Consider the following 20605-nt stretch of genomic DNA (forward strand, 5'->3'; position numbering starts at 1 on the left):
ACCGTGTGGACGCTGGATAAATCTACGCAAGCTTACTACGCCAAGACCTGGTCGTATGAGCTCAACGTATCCGACGGACTACAAGCTGCGGCAGCAAATGGTCATTTCGCCATCGTGCAGTGGCTCCACGGTGCTCGATCAGATACGGCCAGCAGGCACGGTAGTCCGATGAGCAGGGCTGTTGCAAACGGCCATCTTGACATCGCGCAGTGGCTGCACAACGCCCACGGTGACAAATGCTCTACTATAGCCGTCATCGAAGCAGCTAAGAACGGACACCTCGAAGTGCTAAAATGGCTGCATTCGAACAACCTTTTGTCATGTACGCCGGACGCGATGGACAGAGCGGCCGAGAATGGACACTTGGAGGTGGTGAAATGGCTGCACCGGGTTCACCACGAAAGCTGTTCTCCAGGAGCACTCTATCAAGCGGTTAACAATGGTCATTTAGAACTGGTGGAGTGGCTGTATGCCAACGTTTACTTGAATTGCCAGCTTTACGTACCATATATGGATGGTATAACTGCGGCCAAGCATGGGCATTTGCAAGTGGTAACGTGGGTGCATGAACACTTCCCCAACTCGTTCAGTAACCACGAAATGGATGCCGCTGCAAGAAATGGTCACATGCATGTTATCGCGTGGCTTCATGAGAACCGAAGTGAAGGGTGCTCCGCAATGGCTTCGTGTGATGCAGCGCGAAATGGTCACTTGAAACTGTTCAATGGCTTCATACACATTATCCCAGTGTATTTGTACCACAGACAATGAATGGAGCAGCTACGAATGGCTATCTCGAGGTTGTTCAGTGGTTGCACGAGAATCGCCCTGAAGGCTGTACAGGAAGTGCTATGTACTTCGCCGCTACTAAAGACCACCTCGACGTATTCCTGTATCTACTTGAACACCGAACTGAAGGGTTTCCAAGCAGTACGAAGCAGGATGCGCAAGATATCCATGTGTTGTGCCAGTTTGGCCCCGATATCCGTGGAAATCGACGACCCAATCGAGTTACTGGCGCGCAATTGAAGATACTGCAGACCGTATTCGAGCAGCGCCCGGCTTATCTTCAAGATTGTTTGCGCTGCTTAGCATGGATTGCATGTAGTAGTGGCAACATCGCAATGCTGGACTGGGTGAACCAGTTTGGGATTCAGCTGCGGTCGACGACTCCCATCCGTAGCGCTATCGGTGGCGGCGACGTGAAGTTGCTGCGGTGGTTTTCGGAGAACGGTTTTGTGGTAATGGGTCCGGATCTGCTCGAGTTCGCAGTCGAACGCGGCCAACTCGACGCAGCCAGTTGGCTTTCTGAGCACGGACATACGGTGAATTCGCTTGAGTTGGTCAAGGTTGCTGGGAAAAATAGGAATGTGCCGTTATTGCGGTGGCTGGTTGAGCATGGACCGCCACTTGACTTGCCAACTGCGAGAACGTTGGTTTTACAACAGCGGCACATCGAGATCGCTTGGTGGGTGTCCGAGGAGAACCGGAGACACATCGTGCTTCAGGCACTGCAGAAAGATGATCGAAGTGTTCTATGGTGGGTTCTTTCGCATACAAGTTTTCGAAATGAAATCACAAGACAAACCATCCGTGATGCCATCCAACGCAGTCCTGAGGCTGCGAAGCAATGGTTTGGGGAAAATATGCGTGGAGTCGAAGCTTGCCGATGGTGTTTTTCGAGATCAAGCAAGAGGCAGAATGAAGAGATGGAGGAAACAAGTTTATTCAGTACGAAAAAGACGGACCGATGAAGTTTTACGTTTGCGGGCGCAGGGCATTAGGGGATTCAAGGTCGACGTGGGGTTGGTGATCCTTTTTCATTTATTTAGCGATCTTCCGATGCATAAATCGTGACTGTTAGCTTGCTTGCTGTACGGAGAAGGTAGAAGCCTACTGCATGGGTATAACGCCTTTCGATAAGTAGGCGCCAAGCGCACGAAAACAAGGGCAAACCCTGCGCACGCGGCCGCGGTACACGCAATTTCCTAGCTGTGAGTTACCTAGTGTTCGTTACTCGATCGCTACAAGTTCGATCAGTTTGTGGCGTGCTTGGCAGCCATGCTCTCCAGGGCAGTCTTGATGGCACCGCTGAGCTCGTCCACCACCTTGCCACCTTTAAACACCTTGAAACTCGGCAACGACGACACGTTGAACTCCTCAGTCACGGTCTGCACGCCCAGAGCATCAATGCACAAGTGTCAGCTCTGATACACGTTTCTTAGATTCTTTGAGAGTAGGCCGCACCTCAAGTTCATCGACGTCCACGCGCGCAAACACAGCGGCTGGGTACCGAGCGCTTAGCTCCTCGAAAAACGGTGCGATCTCCAAGCACGGCTTGCACCAAGTGGCCCAGAAATCCACCACCAACTATAAACCAGCGCCAAGAAACCAAAACAACCGTCATTTGACACGCTCCAGTAACCCCCTTTCGGGGATACTGACACGCACCGCTTTGTTCGACTCTTGGTTCTGCTGCATGAGCTTCTCCCACTGGTCCTCCGTGTCTACAGTGACCACCTGCGGCTTGCGCTGGCGCAGACCCTCGCCAGAAGCATTGTCGTCCTCGGTTTTGCCAGCAGCGGCCTCCGGCACAACCGGCTTCTCGTCGTCAGGCAGCTCCACCTCCACATAGTGCTTCTGGATCCGTGCCTCCAGGCCGTTCTTATCGGCTCCACGCATTTCGTCGCACTTGACGCCGCTGCGGAAGAACTGGAACGTGGGCATGGCCGTCACGCCGCAGCCGCTCGACACCGACTTGAGCTCGTCCACGTCCACCTTGAGGAAGATCGTGCACGGGTACTTGGCGCTCAGCTCGTGGAACACGGGGCTGATGTAGCGGCACGGGCCGCACCACGTGGCCGAGAAGTCCACGACCACGGAGCGCGTGGTCGTCTTGCCCTTGCCGATGAGCTCCTTGAACTGCTGCTCGGACGTCACGTGGATCACGCGGCTCTGTTGGTTGCACGCACCATTCGTCGCTCGCATCCGTTTAAAACAATTAAAACAACTCGATACTACTTGCAATTGCATGCCGCACATTCTCGGGGATCTTGTCGTCGTCCCGGCCCAGCACGTTCTTGCGGAACCAGTTCCAGAAGCCCTGCAGCATCATGAGCGCGAACGGCAGCAGCGCGTACACGGGGATGCAGAAGCCCCCGATGCAGATCTGTCCGCAGCAAAAAACAAAGGACGCAAGCCCATTGAGCACGGCTACACTACGCGCGCATATACATAACGTCAGCAAGGCAAGCCTCACCGTCGCCGTCATGGTGCAGTGAGGTAGGTAGGTAAAGGTGTCCTTGGTGAAGCGGTGCCTTCTCGAATGATACTACGCCAGCGGACGTCGAATCGAAAAGTTCGCGGGAATTAACCGGAGGCGGCGTGGTGTTAAGTTCGCACGATGTCGAGGTTATTTGTTTGTTTAAAACACACCTGTTCTCCTACAGGGACGTGACAGTAAAACCTCGTTCTGGTAGTGCAGGGTGCATTAGAGAGGAAGCCAAGGCCAACCAAAGCGCGCTTGGACCCACGTCACTAGGCCCCTATATATCATCTAGCATGCGGGACACCGGCAAGTCTGGAGGCAAGCCCGGCGCGGCCGGCGGCAAGGGCCGCAAGAAGCGCGAGAAGGGCACGGCGCGCAAGTTCGTGACGTCGCTGGAGGAGATGACGCTGCGCGACGAGCAGGAGGAGCAGAAGCGCAAGGCCCGGCGCGACGGCGGCGACGGCGACGGCGAGGGCGGCAGCGACGACTCGGAGGACGAGAGCAGCTCGGACGAGGAGGGCGAGCCGCTCGTGGCCTTCGAGCGCGTGCAGACCAACTCGCTGTTCGGCTTCTCCACCAAGGCGGACGGCCCCGCGCTGCAGCAGGAGAAGAAGAAGGCGGGCTTCGCGGCCATCGCCAAGACGCAGAACCCCAACGCCAAGAAGAAGGCCAACAAGGTCATGAAGGCCAAGGACATGGACGGCGACGCCGCGCCGCAGCAGCTCAGCCGGAGAGAGCGCGAGGCCATCGAGAAGGAGCGCGCCGCCGCCTACTACATGAAGAAGCACCTGGCGGGCGAGACGGACGAGGCCAAGAAGGACCTCGCGCGTCTGGCCGAGGTCAAGCGCCGCCGCGAGGAGGCCGAGCAGCGCAAGAAGGAGGAGGAGGCTGGTACGTCTGTGGGAGGGACCTACGAGTTACTGGCCGCCGGCAATTGCTGCGCGGTTTGCAATTGATGGAAGAGGGTGTATTGACGTGTTGGTGTGTGTTTGTGGGTGGTTGCAGCTGCTGCCGAGCGCGAGAAGGCCAAGAAGAAGGTGGAGGTCAAGGACGACGGTGAGTACTGCAGCGGATAGGTTGTTGGTGTTGCAGGATTGCTGCTTGGGTGGGGTTATTCACGGTGCGCTGTGTTGCTGCTGCGATTGTGTAGACGAGCCCCTGGACGCGCGTGCGATCAAGGCGCTGAAGCCGGCGCTTCTGAAGGAGAAGCTCAAGGAGCGCAAGCTGTCGACGCAGGGCCAGAAGAAGGATCTGATCCAGCGCCTCATCGACTACGAGAACGAGCGCGCGTTATAGACGGCTATCTTCCTGCATTCGTACACGTCGTTGTCTGCGCCACGATGAACCCATTCAATCCAAAGCGTCCACCGTAGTCAACGTCGCATCAAAAACTGTAGCCATCTCCTCATCCGCCTCATCACACACAGTTCTCTCATAGGTCAAAACGCCAGCCAATCACATCGCGTTGATCCGCCCTTGGCTCGCCAAACCGTCGGCCATACAAAAAGCTAGTGTAACTCTAGCGAGCCATGGCGTCGACGTCCGCCGCGCAGGCCGAGATGGTGGCTGGCTTGATCGGCGAGAAGGTGCTGCAGACGCTGGACCAGCAGGACCAGCAGCTGGACGAGACCATCAAGAGGCTGGAGGAGGCCGACGACGACGAGCTGGAGCGCCTGCGCGAGAAGCGGCTGCAGGCCATGCAGCACAAGGCGCGGCGGGCGCAGGAGCTGCGCGCGCAGGGCCACGGCGAGTACGCGACCATCGCGGACACGCACGAGTTCTTCGAGACCATGAAGCGCAGCGACAGGGTCGTGGTGCACTTCTTCACGCCGGCCAACGCCTTCTGCCAGCTCGTGGACGGCCACTTGGCGCGCCTGGCGCCGCACCACCTCGAGACCAAGTTCGCGCGCATCAACGCCGAGAAGGCCGAGTACCTGGTGGACAAGCTGGGCGTCTGGATGATCCCGTGCATCGCGCTGGTCAACAAGCAGAAGGTGGAGAAGATGGTGCAGGGCCTGGACGAACTGGGCGGCACGGACAAGTTCTCCACGGCCTACCTGGCCTACTACCTGAGTCTGCACAAGGTCTTGACGTACGAAGGGCCCGAGCCCGAAGGTCCGACGGACGACTGCGGCGGGGCCTACGCGTCAGGGAGCAACCCCGTGGCAGCCAAGCAGCAACTGGACCAGGAACGGATCAACAGCATCCGACAGAGCATCTTCTACGACAGCGACCTGGAGGAGGACGACGACTAGCTCCAGCAAAATCTACAGTACACACCCACGCACAACTGTTCCAGACAGGATCTGGACAAGATATGAAATAGTCAACGCTGTATTGCTGCATTGTTGTTACCTAGCTATTTAGCTGTCCCTGTGGGGTATCTCTCCATGGCGATTGGAGGCCGCGAGACACTGCTGACGGTACGCGCGTTGCCGCTGTCGCAGGTACTCTTTGCTACTGAGTTTAGTGTTGCTATCTGTGGCGCTGCAGGCCTGCTCGAGCAAGTTGTGGCGCCACTGGGACAGGTTCGAGAGCGCCCAACTGTCTTTACCCACGGAGATAACGGCCTCAGCGCGGTCTTCGAGGCCAAAGGCTCGGATCTCCATGGCGCTGGGGGCTGCCGTCAATGGATTGATGGGTGATAGGGTGGATGCGGCGCTCTGACAGGTTTCCGGTCTCTTTGTCGGCGTGGGGGAGTCGTCCAGCACACTGGCAAGCCGCTTGGGCGCACGCGATGACTGCTCCATTTGCATTTGGCGCGACGCTTCGCAACTGGCTGAAAATTTGGCGGGAAAACTTGAACAGAGCGATGATTGGGTGAAAAGCTAATGTATGTGCTCGAACCAGGCTTCGGTAGTAGTCTCAAGAATAGTAGCTTTATTATAGTAGGCATATTATCACTACTACTATTGTGCCTTTCAGTCAGATTGTCCAAATCGGACTCTTATACTCCGAGTAGCAAACCAGTAGGCCATAGGGTGCCTTCCAAACCTACATAAAACGGTTTAATCATTAGGGGTAGGGGGACTAAACGGGTCATTATTAAATAAACGCGATGATAAAAAACAATTGTTGCATGAGGCGCCTTCCAAAACCTATATAAAACGGTTTGGTCATTAGGGGTAGGGGGGATTAAACTGGTCATTAAACGGAGCGATTAAACGGAATTGTTTGAAGGATCAAAAAAGTGTCCGTTCAAACAATTCGAAAATGGGTTTGGTCGCCCGTTTAATACCCCCCTTATTTGGCAACTCGATTAAAAAGTATCTTAAAGAATGTATGGGTTCAAACAGCTCCCTTATTTAGAGATTTCATTTGAATTGAAGTTGCGCGCGCGATCTTGGAGGGTCTTAAGGCGCGAAAGCGCGCGCGCTTGCAGAGCGCACGCCTCATTTCGAATCTGGACTCCTCGTGCTGAAGTCCTCGCCTGCCTGCTACGAACGTGTACGTACAGTGCGAGTTAATGTAGTTGTTCACCCATCTAAACTATCGATTATCCCCTGCCTAGGCAACCATGCATTCGTCTCCACCGAGCAAGCGCCGCCACACGGCAAGCAGTGCCCTCGAGACTTCGATTGCTTTCGACACCAAGCGCCGCAAGATCACCGCCGCGCTGGGTTCCAGCGCCGCTGCGGCCGAGTCGATCCGCTGTAATCCGCCTTCAGGAGAGCCATGCGGCGAGGCCGCTGTGGTTGTACCAGGCAACCCAGTACCTTCGGCCACCGTTGCTGTCGCGCCCACGAAACCGTCGACGGGGGCCAACGACGTCGCGAAGGTTAAGAAGACCACGGTACTGACGGTCATCAAGACCGTCACGACCGTCACGACTACCGTCACGACACGAGTTTCTCGAGCGTCGCCACGCTCAACGTCCTCCGCCGAAGAGGAGCCGCTCAGAGAGATATCCGCGCAACCAGCTCCAATGGCCTCCGGCGCCGGAGTCCCCGCTGCTTCCAAGTACCTACTGTCGGCGTCGCCAAGGACGCGATCAGGCCGGGTTGTGCTGCCTGAAGGAGTCAACGCGTCGGTGACGATGCAAGTGGCGCCGCTTGCAGAGTTTCAGCTCTCCCCGCCTGCTTCGTCGAGTGAAGGCCACTCCAGTCCTCGTTCCAGCCAGAGCACGGAGACGGAATCATCGCTTCCAGGCACGCCTGCGCGATCGGCTCCGATCCCAGATGCTGCATACTCGCCTGCGACGGCAAGTTCCCAAGCGAGCACTGTGGCTCCGTGGTCACCCCAAAGCCCCTTCCGGACCCGTCAGCAACAACGAGCAGAGACTGTTCCTCGATGGTACACCGAGGCAGTCGCCTCCGACAGCGACGATTCCGAGACGGCACCGCTCATCGGCTCCCCGCTCCCAGCTGCACGCCCATCGGTTGCTTGCTTGCTCACGAGCTCCCCCGGGTTTACTGTTGTCGAAGGCGGTTCAGCGAACCCACCTCGCGGTGAGTGGCAGCTCGAGTCGTGGCTGGATGACGTGCAGTTCACATCGGCACAGCTGAATCCGCGCCGCTGGAAGTTTCCAGCCGTCAGCGTGGGGGTGAGAGGGGGGCTTGGCTGTGGATGCGAAGAACGGTGCAAAGCTAACACCTGCCTCAACGCTCGAAGCAGCAGATTCTGCACGGAGTACAACTGCACCTTTGCTGCTGAGTGTGGCAATGGGCTTCACGAAAGCCGTGCGGTCGCTATCGGTCGCAACCTGCGCACTGGAATGCGCGGTTTGGTGGCGCAGGCTGCTATTCCTGCTGGCGAAGTCATCGGGCAGTATTTGGGCCACATGGACTTGTTCGGGCCGCCGTGCAAGAACGGCCCGTTCAACGATGGCTACAGAATGCATCTTCGCACTCGGAGCACGGGAAGCAAGTTCATAGGCATCGACGCCTTGAAAGTGGGCGGCAATCTCCGCTTCATGAACCATGCCTGCAATCCGAGCACCCGGTTCCATGAAGTCCAAACGGGTCAAAGGCTGACGGTGGTCGCCGTCAGTATTCGTGACATTTACCCGGGCGAGGAGGTGACGGTTTCCTACGGCAACAAGTTGTGGTTTGTCTGTCGCTGCGGGTGGTCGGGATGCCAGCATCGTCACCTGGAGCACTTGCACCAGGATTCGGAGTCTGCATGAATCCACCGCACGTAGGTATATAAAAATGGTGTACGTGTTGTGTAATGATTTTTTTTTGAAATTCGAAGCTTCCTGTCTTGTATACTGAACATCGTACATCTGGCCCAGGACGCGATGGGTTCATTCGCCCGCTCGACCGCTTCGACGCAAGCAACGTCGGAGAATATGGCGGTGCGTCTCGTACAGCTCGTTGTCTCCAATCGATGTTTTCCTCTTCGGGGCTAACCTGCGTCGTATCTTGCATATCTACCTACAGCGAGGACGACAGCAAGGATACCAGAACTACAGTGCTAAGGAGGAGTTTCTTATCTGTGATTTGGCCGCCAAACTCCTACCAACTGGTAGGAATATGTGGATGGCGCTGGCAACCGATTACAATGGCTCCAAGGATCCAAATTGGCGAGAACGCGATTTCGACTCACTGCGAAGGAAGTTCCGCAAGCTCTACGGAAAACCCAAACCAACGGGCAATCAAGGAGACCGCCTCACGCTCAGGCAGCGAGCTATCCTCTTGGACCATGAAACGCAGTATGAGACAGAGAAGAAAGGAGGGGTGCATACCTCGCACGATGGCCACGACAATGGCGACGACGATGAGGCTCGCATGGCCGAGGTCAACGCCGCCCTCTTCGCGGACGAGGTGAACAGGACCTTCAATGGAAGATCGAGAGCGAAATCAGTCTCGACCAAGGGCGGTGGCGACATCAACCGTGAGCAGATCAACAAACAGCGGGAGGAGGAGGAGGATGACGCCTCGGTCTCCTCTGTCAACTCGGTCGAGGACGAGAAAAGCTCAGAGGCGGATACATCCGAGGCGGCTGACGCCAACCAACCTCGTGGTCCCCCTATCCCTCCTGTTTCCGAGCTTCACGGCGGCGAGTTTGTGTTGGCAGGGGCCGTGATGACCCATCAAGGCCTCGTTCCCATCGAGTTCGCTGCTGACTTCCAGCACACTAACGCCAATCTTGGCGATGGAGAGGAGAGTGACACGCAAGGAGACCAAGCGAGATCTGGAGGGGCGCGAAGCGATCATATTGCGACCACCTCAACGATCCATGACACTCGAGCAATTTCCAGGGCATCGGCAAGGCCCACGCCAGTGACACCGAGAGCGGTCGGCCGCCCCAGACGCGACAGTCAACCTCTGGCTTCGGTTGCTTCGCCCGGGGGGCCCACCCTGATGAGGAACCCCGATCGCGCAGCTTCCGATGAAGTGGAGTCGGAAAAACACAAACGACTGTACACTACCAGTGATCGCCTGGGAGGGCGGGATCTACGGGTACTTCGGGACAACTTCGAAGCAATGGGTGGGCGCGATCCAGGAGCAAAAGCCAAAAGCTCCGCGTCCGAGAGTTCGGTGACGACAACGTACGCTACGTCGAAGAGAAACCAGGCCAAGAAACGAATGGACTCTATTGACAAAGATTAAAAAAAAGCAGAGGCTGTTCACGCTTCAATGGAAATGAAGGAGCTACTGCTCATCTTTCGCGAAGACGCCGATCGCAAAGCCGAAGCAGAGGCGAAGCGGCGACGAGAAGAACAAGATGAGCGGCGCGCAGAGGAAAAACGAGAGCGAGAGGAGCGAGAGAAGGTTCGCCGCGATGAAGCTGCGCTTGTCGAAGCCAGACGTCAACAAGACCGTGAGGACGCACAAAAACACCTCGAAGCTGCGGAAAAGAAGGAGGAAGCAGCTCGAGCGGACCGTCGAGAAGAAGAGGCCGAGCGTCGCCGACAGTTTCAAGCTCGTCTCGAGCAAGACCGTGCCGAAGCTCGGCAGCGCCACGAGCAAATGGTGCTACTGATTTCTACGATTCACAAGAGCAAGTAGTACTTGATAAAATGCGTGTGCAGGGAGGAAGAAGTAGTGCATTCGATTTGCATTATCTGCGTAATCAATTTCAACTCACTCTTGTGTATCTCCTGTCGCCCTCGCCATGAAGGAAAGTGGTTCGTATCTCACTAATACCGACTGTTCTCACCCTGTAGTTAGCAAGCCGGAAAAAGTTGTCCAAGCGCTGCTGCCGTTTGCTGCGGTCGTACGGCAACGGCATCAGCAACCGGTGATAGACCTTTTCGACAGAACCCATTCCCCACTCCGCACTTTGTCTAATCGAAGTTATTGCCCCTGATAACGCCCTAGCCGCCGCACGAACTGACGGCACCAGTCTACTCGCATCTCCGTCCTTCAGGGGTGTCATGATTCTGCCGATCATGTTCCCACTGCAGGGGAAAGCACTGTCCGCAACAACACCATAGCGAGCGTCGGGGTTTAGTTCCGCTGAGGCTAGCTTACTCCGGAAGTCTAGACTCGTATCACCATCGTTCCAGGATCCTGGACAGTTATGTTTCGCCCAAACGATGAGCCCGTCCGCCGAAAAACATAGAGTGCCGGTGACGAACACACCATGTAGCCAGCCATTATAATGGGCATTCTGGATATCTCGATCTGGAGGCTGCTGCACCTGTGAAGTAAAAGTATGATACAGGAATGGTAAGATCATCAATAAATAAAATCACATTTTGATGTAAGTACCTTGTAGTTTTTCCCATCCAAGAACCCTCATGTGAACTGAAGCATGGGCTCCTTTGCTGCCACTAGACGAGCTAGAGCCTTCTGCCTGGTGAACGTAGGCCATTCAATCCTAGCGGGTGCAAACCCTCGCAGCGCCGCCGTAAGAGCGTCTTCAGCTGCATTTAGCACGCGGGTAAGCGTCGTTGGGGGGACCCCAAACATGAGGCACAGGCGCCCGCGATGCTCACAGCCTACATAGAAAGCTAGAAGCAAGCCCAACACCTGATGGTGGTGTTGGAGCTTACGGGGTCGGCCCCCTTTCGAGCAGAAGATTGGGATCTCGTACTGAGACGCAAACCGAGAAAAAGAAGCTTGAATGAGGCCCTACATGACAAGAAATAGTTAGACACCAACTGAACACTCAAATCTGCATGTTGACCTTACCGAGACAGGCTAGTGACCGTTATCATGTTCTTATCGTTTCCTTTGAGCCACGTCTCCATCCAGGACGAAGACTCAGGATCCTTTAGGCAGTCCAGGGTGATGTAATGGCGCATTCGTACGATTCGCTGCCACTCCCAGCGCCTGCGCTCGTCGTGCAGCCGCCGCCTCAAACCCCGGAGCGTCTCCAGCGAGCGACGGCGCGTCCGGGACGATGCACAGAGCATCAGCAGTAAGCTTGTATCCGGGCCATACATTGTGCTAGAAGAAGCGCGAGAGAAGCAAATGACGAGGTCGGTTGCTCGGAAAGGGTCGAAACGACCTTTCCCGCCGAACGAGATCTTTACTAATAGAGATTTTTTGTAAAAAGTTGTCCAGCTTACGATTGTCCCCTTGCGATCCGCATAATGAGACTAATATACTGTTACGTCAAGTGGCAAAGGTAGCCGGACACAGATCAGCTTTAATGATGGTTTTGGCCTAGGTTTTTATCTTCTAAGATGTGCTGGCATTTGGTTCGGCAAGTAATGAGCCGAATCGGAGGATCAGAATTTTTCGATTAAACTGTTTTATCTAGGTTTTGGAAGGCGCCCATGGGATCAAAAAGTCCTCCGACCAAACAATTCATAAAACTCGTTTGGTCATCCGTTTAATGCCACCCTTATCTAGCAACATGATTTAACAATGACTTAAAGTAAGTATAGGTTCATACAGCGCCCTTATGTAGAAATTCTGTTTGAATTGAAGTTGGGCGCGAACTTGGAGGGGTTGAAGGCGCGAAATGCGCGCGCGATCGCGCGCAGAGCGGCTTTCATTTCGAATTTGGACTCCTCGAGCCGAAGCTGCAGCCCTGCATCGAGTCAGTACGTGTGCTACCTATTGAGAAGAATGCTGACGGCCCCGGATGAATGAATAACTATCTCTTGCTTATACTAGTGTCGTGTAGGAACACGCGCTAATTTATATATGGCACACTTTCCCCACCATCAACACCCACCAAGTCACCGAAGACTCAATGGGTTTGTTAGGATTAGCACCTGAAGGCCCAGGAACTTTCCCTTGCACCGGGTTGATGTTTCCCCGGTGTACCGAGCTTCCGCTAGTCGAGCGACGGAAGACTCAGCGTCACTAGCCACGAGCAAAGGCTAGCACGCTCTCACACTCAAAATATACCTTGCAGGCCGTCAGAAGGAAGGGTCCCGGCCTGTTACGGCGTGATACGAGGGTGCCGGAGCTATACTCCGGCGGGAAGAAATAAATGGAGTGCGCTCTCGCTCCTCCAGTTCCTGGCGGCGACTCGTCGCTACCAATACACCGGCCACTAACTCTTGGCCCTGCCAGGGATGAACACACGCTACACTAGTAGATGGGCCCACCGACAGTCATAATCCTACCTACCAGGTTTTCCTTGAGCTGCAGGTCGTTCACTGCAGGCACCGGTGTCGCCCTTGCGTGGTTGGGAGGAAAAGCTGTTCTGTTATTGTTGCCCGAAGGCTTATCTTGTAAAGGGGTTACACGCACACGTGGCTACAGGCCACTTGTGATTTTAACAGATAAGATATCTGTTAAAAGTTTTAGACACTTCCTCACTTTGGTGTGAGTCACACCAACGGATACATTGAAGTGGGCCACCACAATGAGTGCTCCACACCTACCCAAAGATCCAATTGATAGAAAGCAACATCTTTCTACCAATTAGAGACGTGCATATTGGCGTGGCTCTGACAGCCAGCCGCTGCCAACCCCTTTTCATAGATGATAAACAGTTTTAGCAGATTTAGGAGGAAGATCAATTTACAAACTATACAGTTCTCATTTTACCTAATCTAAGTCGCTTGGAGTCTTATCTGATTCAAATTATATTTGTGTATTCAAATATAATTAACTCAAGTAATTACTAAGTACTTACGCTTCCTCACACACGTAGCGCGACGTGTAAGTAAAAATAGTGAGTCAAGTTAGACCCACTACATATCTTGTCTTCTCTTAAGTTTCCTATCGATCAATGCAAATATCAAGTATAAACGCGTCCGTTTTTGGACCACCAGTTGTAACATGCAACCCTACGGCGCTTTCTCTGCGACGTGGCGGCGTTACCGACGACTCAAACGGCCGCTGAAACGCCACCGACGACTGGGGACAGGCGCCGGCGACTCATAAGTTCGGATCTTGCCAGTAGGTTCGCACCGTACTTAGCGGGCTGCAACCGCCCGCGCTTGACTTGGAACCGTCGACGAGTCATCGTCACCGACCAATTTAGGCCAATCAGCGACCGGGGCGTTTGGTCCAATGGCTGGCGATGGATTGTGACTTGAAAGTTGGCGCCGGCGCCTCGAGTCTTCTTCGCCCCTTGTCTCGCCTTTGGGTTTTGGCTTCGGCTTCATTTCCCGATACCACAACTGCCCCCACCGCGAATCGAGCCGCGTGCTGCTGAGCGTCGGGGTGCTCCTGCGCCATGGTCTGTTCTTCGCGCGCTGCCCAATCCACCGTGAACTCGGCGCTCAGGGCTCTCGGTGTATCTCGGTCTTCGCTCCAGGAAAGCCGTCTTCTCTTGTTCGCTCGCCGTCTTCTCTGCTAACCAGGAGCTTGGTATCTTGGTCAGTCTTCGCCTGGTCGAGGAAGCGCGCTTGGTGCTGGCAGTCCGCCTGCTGCTTCTGCTACCTCACAGTCGGCGGTGTCCGAGGATAAGAGCGTTGCTAAGGCAACGGCCAGTTCGGCCACGGTGAGTCTCCTGCCGTCTTCTCGTCTTTTGTCAGCTTCACGCGAGGTGCTGATGCTTGGCGGCTTTGTGCGTCTGCTTCCCAGGTTGTCCTGTCATCTCCGGGGTTGCGTTCACTCGCTGGCGACGATACGCCGAGCCAAGCGTCGCTGGAAGCTTCCGCTGAGTCGTCCGCGTCACTGGTCACCTCTCCTGCCGCTCCTTCGGTACGTCTCGTTGACTTGCACCTTGATCTTGAGCTGCTCTCGCTTACCTTCGAGGTTATTATTTTCGTCTCTTATCTTGCAGGACACTTCTCTGGTTGATGTGCCGTTGGTAGTGCTGCCGGCGACTCGGTTGCGATCCAGTCGCCGCAGCTAATTGCTCGGCGTTCTACTTTGAGCGCTGAAGCTGGCCGTTCCACCACCAACGACTCGCTGATCACGGTGTCGCGTGAAGCTCTCGAACAAATCGTCATGGAAGCCAGTGCTGAGGCGTCAGAGCGCGTGATCGCGGTGTTGGGTCCTCGGCTGGATCTCATCGGCCGTTTTAATGTCACCCTGCACCAGGGTCCCAACATTCGTGGGGACCGCCATGTGGGCTCTCGCTTGGCTGCTGCTCGCTCGTTGGAAGACGTGGTGTCGGCGCTCAGCCCAACATGGGGGTCCACGATGTCATCAACCTGGACTTGGCTGTGATGCGAGGCCAGTTGCATTCCGCTGAAGCTGCGCGTACTGCCGCCGAAAACTCGGCGATGAAGGAATCGTTCAAGCACGAGAACACCATGGTGTTCCTCAAGCAAGCAAGCGCGGAGCTCGAGCACTCCAAGAATGAGGTCAAGCGTTTGCGGGTCTTGGAGGCTCACTACCTCCAGGAGATGGAGGGTCTTCGTGGAGCCGTGGATGTGCACACCGGGACGGCGGCCCGCTTAGAGAACCGCGTTTGAGCTGCTGACGACGAGTGCGAGCGTCTGGCTCTCCAGCTCACTCACGAGCAGACGGCGTTCAAGGCTGCCGTGGCGTCGTCGACTGCACCAAGCAAGCGTCTTCATGATCTTCTGGCTTGCTTGGATGCCGGCGATGACTTGTCGTCGATTCGCCTCCAGCGCCGAAATGAGGACCTTCAAGAGCAGGTGAAGCTGCTGACGCGCGCCAACCGGACTCTTCGGGCGCACGTCAAGTTTGAAGACATGGACCAAGACGTCCTTGTGCTGATCTCCGAAGGTTCGTACTGGTTGTTGAGTTGCTGCATGTGCTGGCTTGTGTTCTGAATCTGGGCGATGACTCATGTCTTACATGTTTGTCGACTGGCGAGTTGAACTGGAACCTGCTGGACATTATCCACGAGACTCGGCGGGTTCTCAAGGACATGCTGGCTAATGCCGATCCGTCTCGCACCGAGGATGCCATTGCCGTTGACTTGGCCCACGCTGCCTTCCTGGAGTCGGATTCTCACGTTGAGTTGTCGTCGGTGGAGCAGTTGACTGAGGCGAATAAGACAACGCCTGGAACTCGTGCTGCTGATGTCGAAGCGGACCGGGCTTCACGCGCCGCGCAGGTTGGTTGCTCACGCAAGCGCTCCTCGCAAGAGGAGGCCGGTTCCCGTCATGTGCGTGGTCGGTCAGGCTCTGTTTCCCGTTCGGTGTCTCAAAAGCGTGTTTGTTCTTCGTCACTCCGTCGCAGTCCGTCCGCCAGTCGTCCGGGCAAGAGACCTCGCCGCCCCGCCGAAGACCTAGCTTCTGCTGCTCGTGGATCTCGTATTTCTTCTTCTCGTCGAGGTGGTAGCCGTGAGTCTTCGATGACGGCTCCTGGTGATTCTCGGACATCTGCTCAAGACGGTGGGCTCTTGGAAGCGGAGGTGGAGGTTGTCGAGTCTTCCGGAGGTGTTCCTGCGGCTGCAGTATCACCGTTTGCGTCGGTGGTGCAAGCTTCAAGTGCTTCTGGGGCTTCGTCGTCCAAGGGCAAGTCGACGCGGAAACCCAAGGGGCGATGGGCTCGTTCTCAGCCGTCTACCGGTCCGCCAGCTCGCGCCGTCTTCTCCGGGGCCGCTGCCAAGTCTTCGTCGGACAGCTCACCTGTCGTTCCTTCGCGCAAGCCTTCTCGTGTGGTGAAGTCATCGGATGAAGATGCTGTCTCGTCAAGCACTCTTTCTCCTCCTGCCGAGCAAGTTCACGCTGACCCTGGCGCTTCTCTCGAGTGGTTTCCAGACACTGGTTCGGAGGCGGAGTATGTGGTTGTTGGATCAGTGAATGAGTTGCCGGAGGGCATTCCCGAATCCTCTTCTCTCTTGGCGCTTCCAGGTTCCGAGTCATCGGGAGCTGTCCAGGGTGTTGGTGTAGAGCCTAAGAAAGCGCCTCCTGCTCCACCGAAGACTCAAACGAGTCACCGTCGACAACGCCGTCGTCCTTCCGTTCCACGCCAGCCGGCGTCTTCCGGAAGCAGTCGAGCCGTCGCCACTTTGTCGTCCACCCCTGGGTCGAATCCGAGCTCCCAGCGTCCCCTTGCGGTGCCGTCGCCGGTGCGGGGTCAGCAGCCTCTCGTCCGATTTTCCAAGCAAGTGGCCAAGTGGGCTGTGCCTTACATCGAGCCGCCTTTTACGCGTCCTGAGGCTCTCAAGTGCTGGACCCAGATGCTGAATGCTCGGTTGCCTGCACTGGTGCCTCGGGATCTCCGAATTCTTTCTAGTCGTGAAGGCATCGCGGCATTCGCGGATTACAAGAACCCCGATCATCCGTGGCAGAAGCTTGGCCGGCGACTCCCGTCTCAAGAGTGTCTTTTTGACACTTCAGAGTTTGATCCCGACTCCATGGTGTCCCAGCGCGCTTCGCCGATGACTCGGGTGATGGGATTTTGGAGCCATTTCCGTGGGAGTGGCGACTCGGACAACGCCGACCTTGGTTTCTCACTTTGGGAGCGCGATCACTGAATCCTTGCGAAGGCCGTGGAGACTACGTTCTCCGCAGTTGCTGCTGACTTGGATATGATGGACTGGACTGCCGCGCGGAAGACTCGGACGAGAAAGGACTTGGATGCTTTGAAGGCTGCCTGGTCGAGGTACGTGGTCGAGCGCAACAAACGTAGCGACCGCCTCCGCGCCAAGGTGGTCCCGTACATCTGGAAGTGGGGCAGCAGCCAGGATCCTGGCTTCTCGGAGGTGAAGCCCGAGTTCATGCTCGAGTCGACCATGCCCGGGTATTCTCTGGAGTACTTGCCTCGGGAGCCCAAGACTGTCGACTGGTTGAGCGAGGTCGCGGCCCTGGACGCCACTGAGCCTTGGCGGAACGGCTGGATCGATGTGCCGGAACAGCACCCTACAACACCATGTTCGTCCCGTGCAACCCGTCGGCTCCGCTCTTCGTCCCGGCTGGTTCTTCGCGCGCCGGTGTTGGTCATCGAGTCGTTCCAAGTTCGTCGCTGCAACCCGGTGAATTGAGCCCAGAATGGGTGGACGAGTTTGGTGATGCTCGTGTTCCTGCTGCGTCCGCGCCTTCGCCGAATGCTGCGTCTGTTCCTGGAGGACAAGCTCCGGATGCTGCTGGTGGCTCCGACGACTCGAGTCTGCTTGGTGTCTTGGCTCGGGCAGCTGTTACCTCCGATCCTGATTGAGTTGAAGTCGGGTTCAAACGAGTCGTCGGCAGCGTCTTCTATCCATTTGGCTTTCATTTCCAGTCTCGCTTCTGAGTTGTCGTTGATTTAGCTGTCCGTCTTGGTAGCGTTTTAATTTTAAATGCAAAAGATAATGCCGCAGTAGCTGTTTCGTCTATGGTCCTGGGCTGCGTTGCCCCGAGTACAGGTCATCATGGCGGTGACTCATAGCCACCTAGTCTTCGTCGGCGACTTGAACCATCTGCAGGCGCTGTCCACTTCTTTTTCGCCGCAGGTAATCATAGAGGAGCCCACCACAAGAAAGGTTAGCGGTTGGCCCCCACGTTGGTTCGTCGTAGCCGGCCCATTTGACTCTAAACTCGCGCACTGCTCTCTCAGTTCCCGTGGACAACGGCACACGGTCGTCGAGGATGGCTTCAACTTCATATTCACCTGCCACGTGATCCGGCTCCCAGCTGTCTTCAGGGAGCCGTTCTCCGTCAAAGTCTAGCCGCGTGTCGTCGACAATTCCGGGCGCGAGACGAGTCTTCGGTCGATCTCCAAACTCATCCACAAGCTTCAGTCGGGAGATTTGGACGACTGGATAAAATCGGTATCCACGGCGGTCCGGTAATTCAAGTTCGAAGGCATAGCCTTCGATCCTCTTTTTGATCCGGAAGGGTCCATGCCACCGGTGTGCCAGTTTCTTGGTAAGGCCGGGCTTGACTCTCTCCATGTACAACCAGACCCTGCGGCCGACATTAAACGGGACTGGCAGCATTGATTTCCGACCTGCAATCGGCTCGATTCCGCCAGTCTTCGGTGGATCCACCCTGTCCCGAGAGACATGTGCCCCCTGTCCCGCAAACGGTTGGTTTGGGGCACTCGCCGACGACTCGCGAGTCGTCGGTGGCTCATGCGTACTTGGTTTGAGCAACAGGTCACTTGGGACTGGAGTGTCTTGTCCCGTAGACGGTTGGTCTTGTGCTGCCTCCGAGGACTCGAGATCCCGAGTCTTCGCCAGTATCGTCTTCTCTTTCCTGCTTAGTTTGGCGTTGTGTTCCCGTGCTCTGCGAGTCTTCTCGGTGGCTTGGTATTCCCTGGCCATCTCCATAGCAATCCGGTGTTGTCCGTTGACCTCGCGGCGCCACGCCAGTGCGTCTGATTGCTTCGGCGGGCCGTGTCGGAGCGAGGATGACATGGCTTTCAGCGTGGACTGGGCGTCCCACCGGTGCACCAAGTAGCATGGTGTTTCCTTTCGAGTCGTGTATTGTGAGTTGCTGATGGCGAAGACTAAGTGCTCCACGATCTCGTCCCAGTCTTGTTGGAGCGGGTCTTCGGCGTATACCTTGACGGATTGCATTACAGTTTTGACTGACCGTTCTTGCTGTCCGTTGGCTTGCGGTCGGTAACTCAGCGTTGCTCGGGACCTTGACTGCATCATTTCTGCAATCGCTTGGAACACTTCGCTCATGAACCGTGGGTCACGGTCATGGCGGATGAGTGATGGCGCACCGAATCGTCGGTATATGCATTCCTCGAATGCTTGTGCCACGTTGAGTGCGCTCGTATCCGCCATGGCTTTCGCAATGATGAAACCCGTAAAATAACATTGGAAGAGCAGCAGGGTTGTGTTGCCCCTTCGAGTCTTCGGTAGGGGTATCACAAAGTCCACAGACACTATCTGGAAAGGCCGTTCCGCCAGCACGGAGCCAGGAGAGTATCCTTTCAGTTGGGGGCGGCTCTTGCTGGTGCTGCAATCGGGGCACGTTCCCACGTGCTTCTCCACGTCGGTGTAGAGTCCCAACCAGTAGTAACCTCGCTTGACTCGCTGGTAGGTTCTCACCACACCCTGATGGCCACCTCCAGCGAGTCATGACAGTTCTGGAGTACTTCTTGAATCATCGTGGTGGGTACCACCAGCCGTAGCGAGATCTCCTCTTGCGACTCAGCGTCACGTCGACGACTTGTTCCCATGTAGTGTAGCAAATTGTCCTCCGACTACACGAACTTATCTGCGATTTTCCATGCATCTCTGGCGGCTCGGTATCCCAGTTTCTCGACATCTCCACGTAACAAGGTCTTCAGGTTAGCCCATCGTAATTCTTCGTCTTGTGCAGCAGCTATGCGCCGTCGTCTCTCCTCTTGGACTTCCACAGGATCAATGTCTTGTGCGTTAGGAGCTGCTGGTGGAGCTTGAGTTGGTTCTGGAGGTCGAATGTCGGGAGGTTTCCGGTTAGGGTGAGTCTTCGGCGGTGGCTTCGGCTTGTGGTGTGTGAATCGGACATGTTTTTTCTTGCGCTTGGTCTGTGCCCGAGTCATCGCCAGTAGCATTACAGGCTCTGGACGTACGAAATCAGCAAATGTTTTGCGTTTCACGTATTTGACGCCATTCAGAATTTGAATAGAGCCCCCTGGAACCAGGTTTTGTGCTTCTGATCCTTGCGGCGGCGACTCGTAGATCACTTCTTGTATCCGATTAAGTCCGGCCAACTCTGCTTTCCGGTTTTCACTCAGAATGACCTTGGAAACCTTTGAATCCAAGGCTTCTGTTGCCAACGTGTCCGCGGCAGCATTGTATTCGCGTATCACGTGCAGGTATTTGACTGACCGCAACCGTGCCGTGATCTCCTTGTGATGATTCAGTTGTGCCATCAGTGATTCCTTCCGGCAAGCTATCACCCCTAGGGATTGCTGGATCGCGAGCCTCGAGTCTCCCACGACCACTAAGTCTTCGGCGCCGTGTTCGATCGCGGCGAGAACGCCGTTGTTCATGCCGGTGTCGGCGATGTTGACCGTGGTTTTCTCGAGGTAAGCGTTCGCTGCAATAACTATTTTCCACTCCGGAAGGCTCCACACGATCCATGAGCAACTGCCGTAACCACCGTACTTCTCAGTCTTCGCTGACCCATCGAAAGAGACCACGAAGCCTGTATGAGTCGTCGGTAGGCGTGCATAGAGCAAGTTTGGGTCCATG

At 55.8% G+C, this 20605-nt stretch overlaps 9 protein-coding genes across 9 annotated transcripts; 5 read left to right on the forward strand and 4 right to left on the reverse strand.

The window, feature by feature from the left end:
* Positions 1-2036: 2036 nt before the first annotated feature.
* On the reverse strand, positions 2037-3271 carry IUM83_13281 (thioredoxin; the record flags this gene model as incomplete). Its single annotated transcript, XM_067937946.1, has 5 exons — positions 2037-2171; positions 2248-2370; positions 2452-2955; positions 3041-3169; positions 3260-3271. The coding sequence occupies 5 exons, from the start codon at positions 3269-3271 to the stop codon at positions 2037-2039; spliced, it is 903 nt and encodes a 300-aa protein (XP_067786973.1).
* A 274-nt stretch (positions 3272-3545) lies between these two features.
* On the reverse strand, positions 3546-4016 carry IUM83_13282 (uncharacterized protein; the record flags this gene model as incomplete). Its single annotated transcript, XM_067937947.1, has 1 exon — positions 3546-4016. The coding sequence occupies one exon, from the start codon at positions 4014-4016 to the stop codon at positions 3546-3548; it is 471 nt and encodes a 156-aa protein (XP_067786974.1).
* On the forward strand, positions 3562-4564 carry IUM83_13283 (uncharacterized protein; the record flags this gene model as incomplete). Its single annotated transcript, XM_067937948.1, has 3 exons — positions 3562-4159; positions 4274-4324; positions 4419-4564. 3 exons carry the CDS (start codon positions 3562-3564, stop codon positions 4562-4564), a joined length of 795 nt encoding a protein of 264 aa, XP_067786851.1.
* Positions 4565-4787: 223 nt separating this feature from the next.
* Positions 4788-5180, reverse strand: IUM83_13284 (uncharacterized protein; the record flags this gene model as incomplete). Its single annotated transcript, XM_067937949.1, has 1 exon — positions 4788-5180. One exon carries the CDS (start codon positions 5178-5180, stop codon positions 4788-4790), a length of 393 nt encoding a protein of 130 aa, XP_067786975.1.
* IUM83_13285 (Thioredoxin domain-containing protein 9) lies at positions 4798-5523 on the forward strand (the record flags this gene model as incomplete). The annotated part of the gene is made up of 1 exon (XM_067937950.1): positions 4798-5523. One exon carries the CDS (start codon positions 4798-4800, stop codon positions 5521-5523), a length of 726 nt encoding a protein of 241 aa, XP_067786976.1.
* A 9179-nt stretch (positions 5524-14702) lies between these two features.
* IUM83_13286 (uncharacterized protein) lies at positions 14703-15314 on the forward strand (the record flags this gene model as incomplete). The annotated part of the gene is made up of 2 exons (XM_067937951.1): positions 14703-14948; positions 15027-15314. 2 exons carry the CDS (start codon positions 14703-14705, stop codon positions 15312-15314), a joined length of 534 nt encoding a protein of 177 aa, XP_067786977.1.
* Positions 15315-15358: 44 nt separating this feature from the next.
* IUM83_13287 (uncharacterized protein) lies at positions 15359-16969 on the forward strand (the record flags this gene model as incomplete). Its single annotated transcript, XM_067937952.1, has 1 exon — positions 15359-16969. The coding sequence occupies one exon, from the start codon at positions 15359-15361 to the stop codon at positions 16967-16969; it is 1611 nt and encodes a 536-aa protein (XP_067786978.1).
* Positions 16970-17023: 54 nt separating this feature from the next.
* Positions 17024-17476, forward strand: IUM83_13288 (Gag Polyprotein; the record flags this gene model as incomplete). The annotated part of the gene is made up of 1 exon (XM_067937953.1): positions 17024-17476. The coding sequence occupies one exon, from the start codon at positions 17024-17026 to the stop codon at positions 17474-17476; it is 453 nt and encodes a 150-aa protein (XP_067786970.1).
* A 387-nt stretch (positions 17477-17863) lies between these two features.
* IUM83_13289 (reverse transcriptase) lies at positions 17864-19207 on the reverse strand (the record flags this gene model as incomplete). The annotated part of the gene is made up of 1 exon (XM_067937954.1): positions 17864-19207. One exon carries the CDS (start codon positions 19205-19207, stop codon positions 17864-17866), a length of 1344 nt encoding a protein of 447 aa, XP_067786971.1.
* Between the last annotated feature and the right edge of the window lie 1398 nt (positions 19208-20605).

This window comes from Phytophthora cinnamomi (assembly GCF_018691715.1).
Source record: "Phytophthora cinnamomi strain GKB4 chromosome Unknown Contig63, whole genome shotgun sequence".
In the NCBI taxonomy this organism is placed as follows: domain Eukaryota; phylum Oomycota; class Peronosporomycetes; order Peronosporales; family Peronosporaceae; genus Phytophthora; species Phytophthora cinnamomi.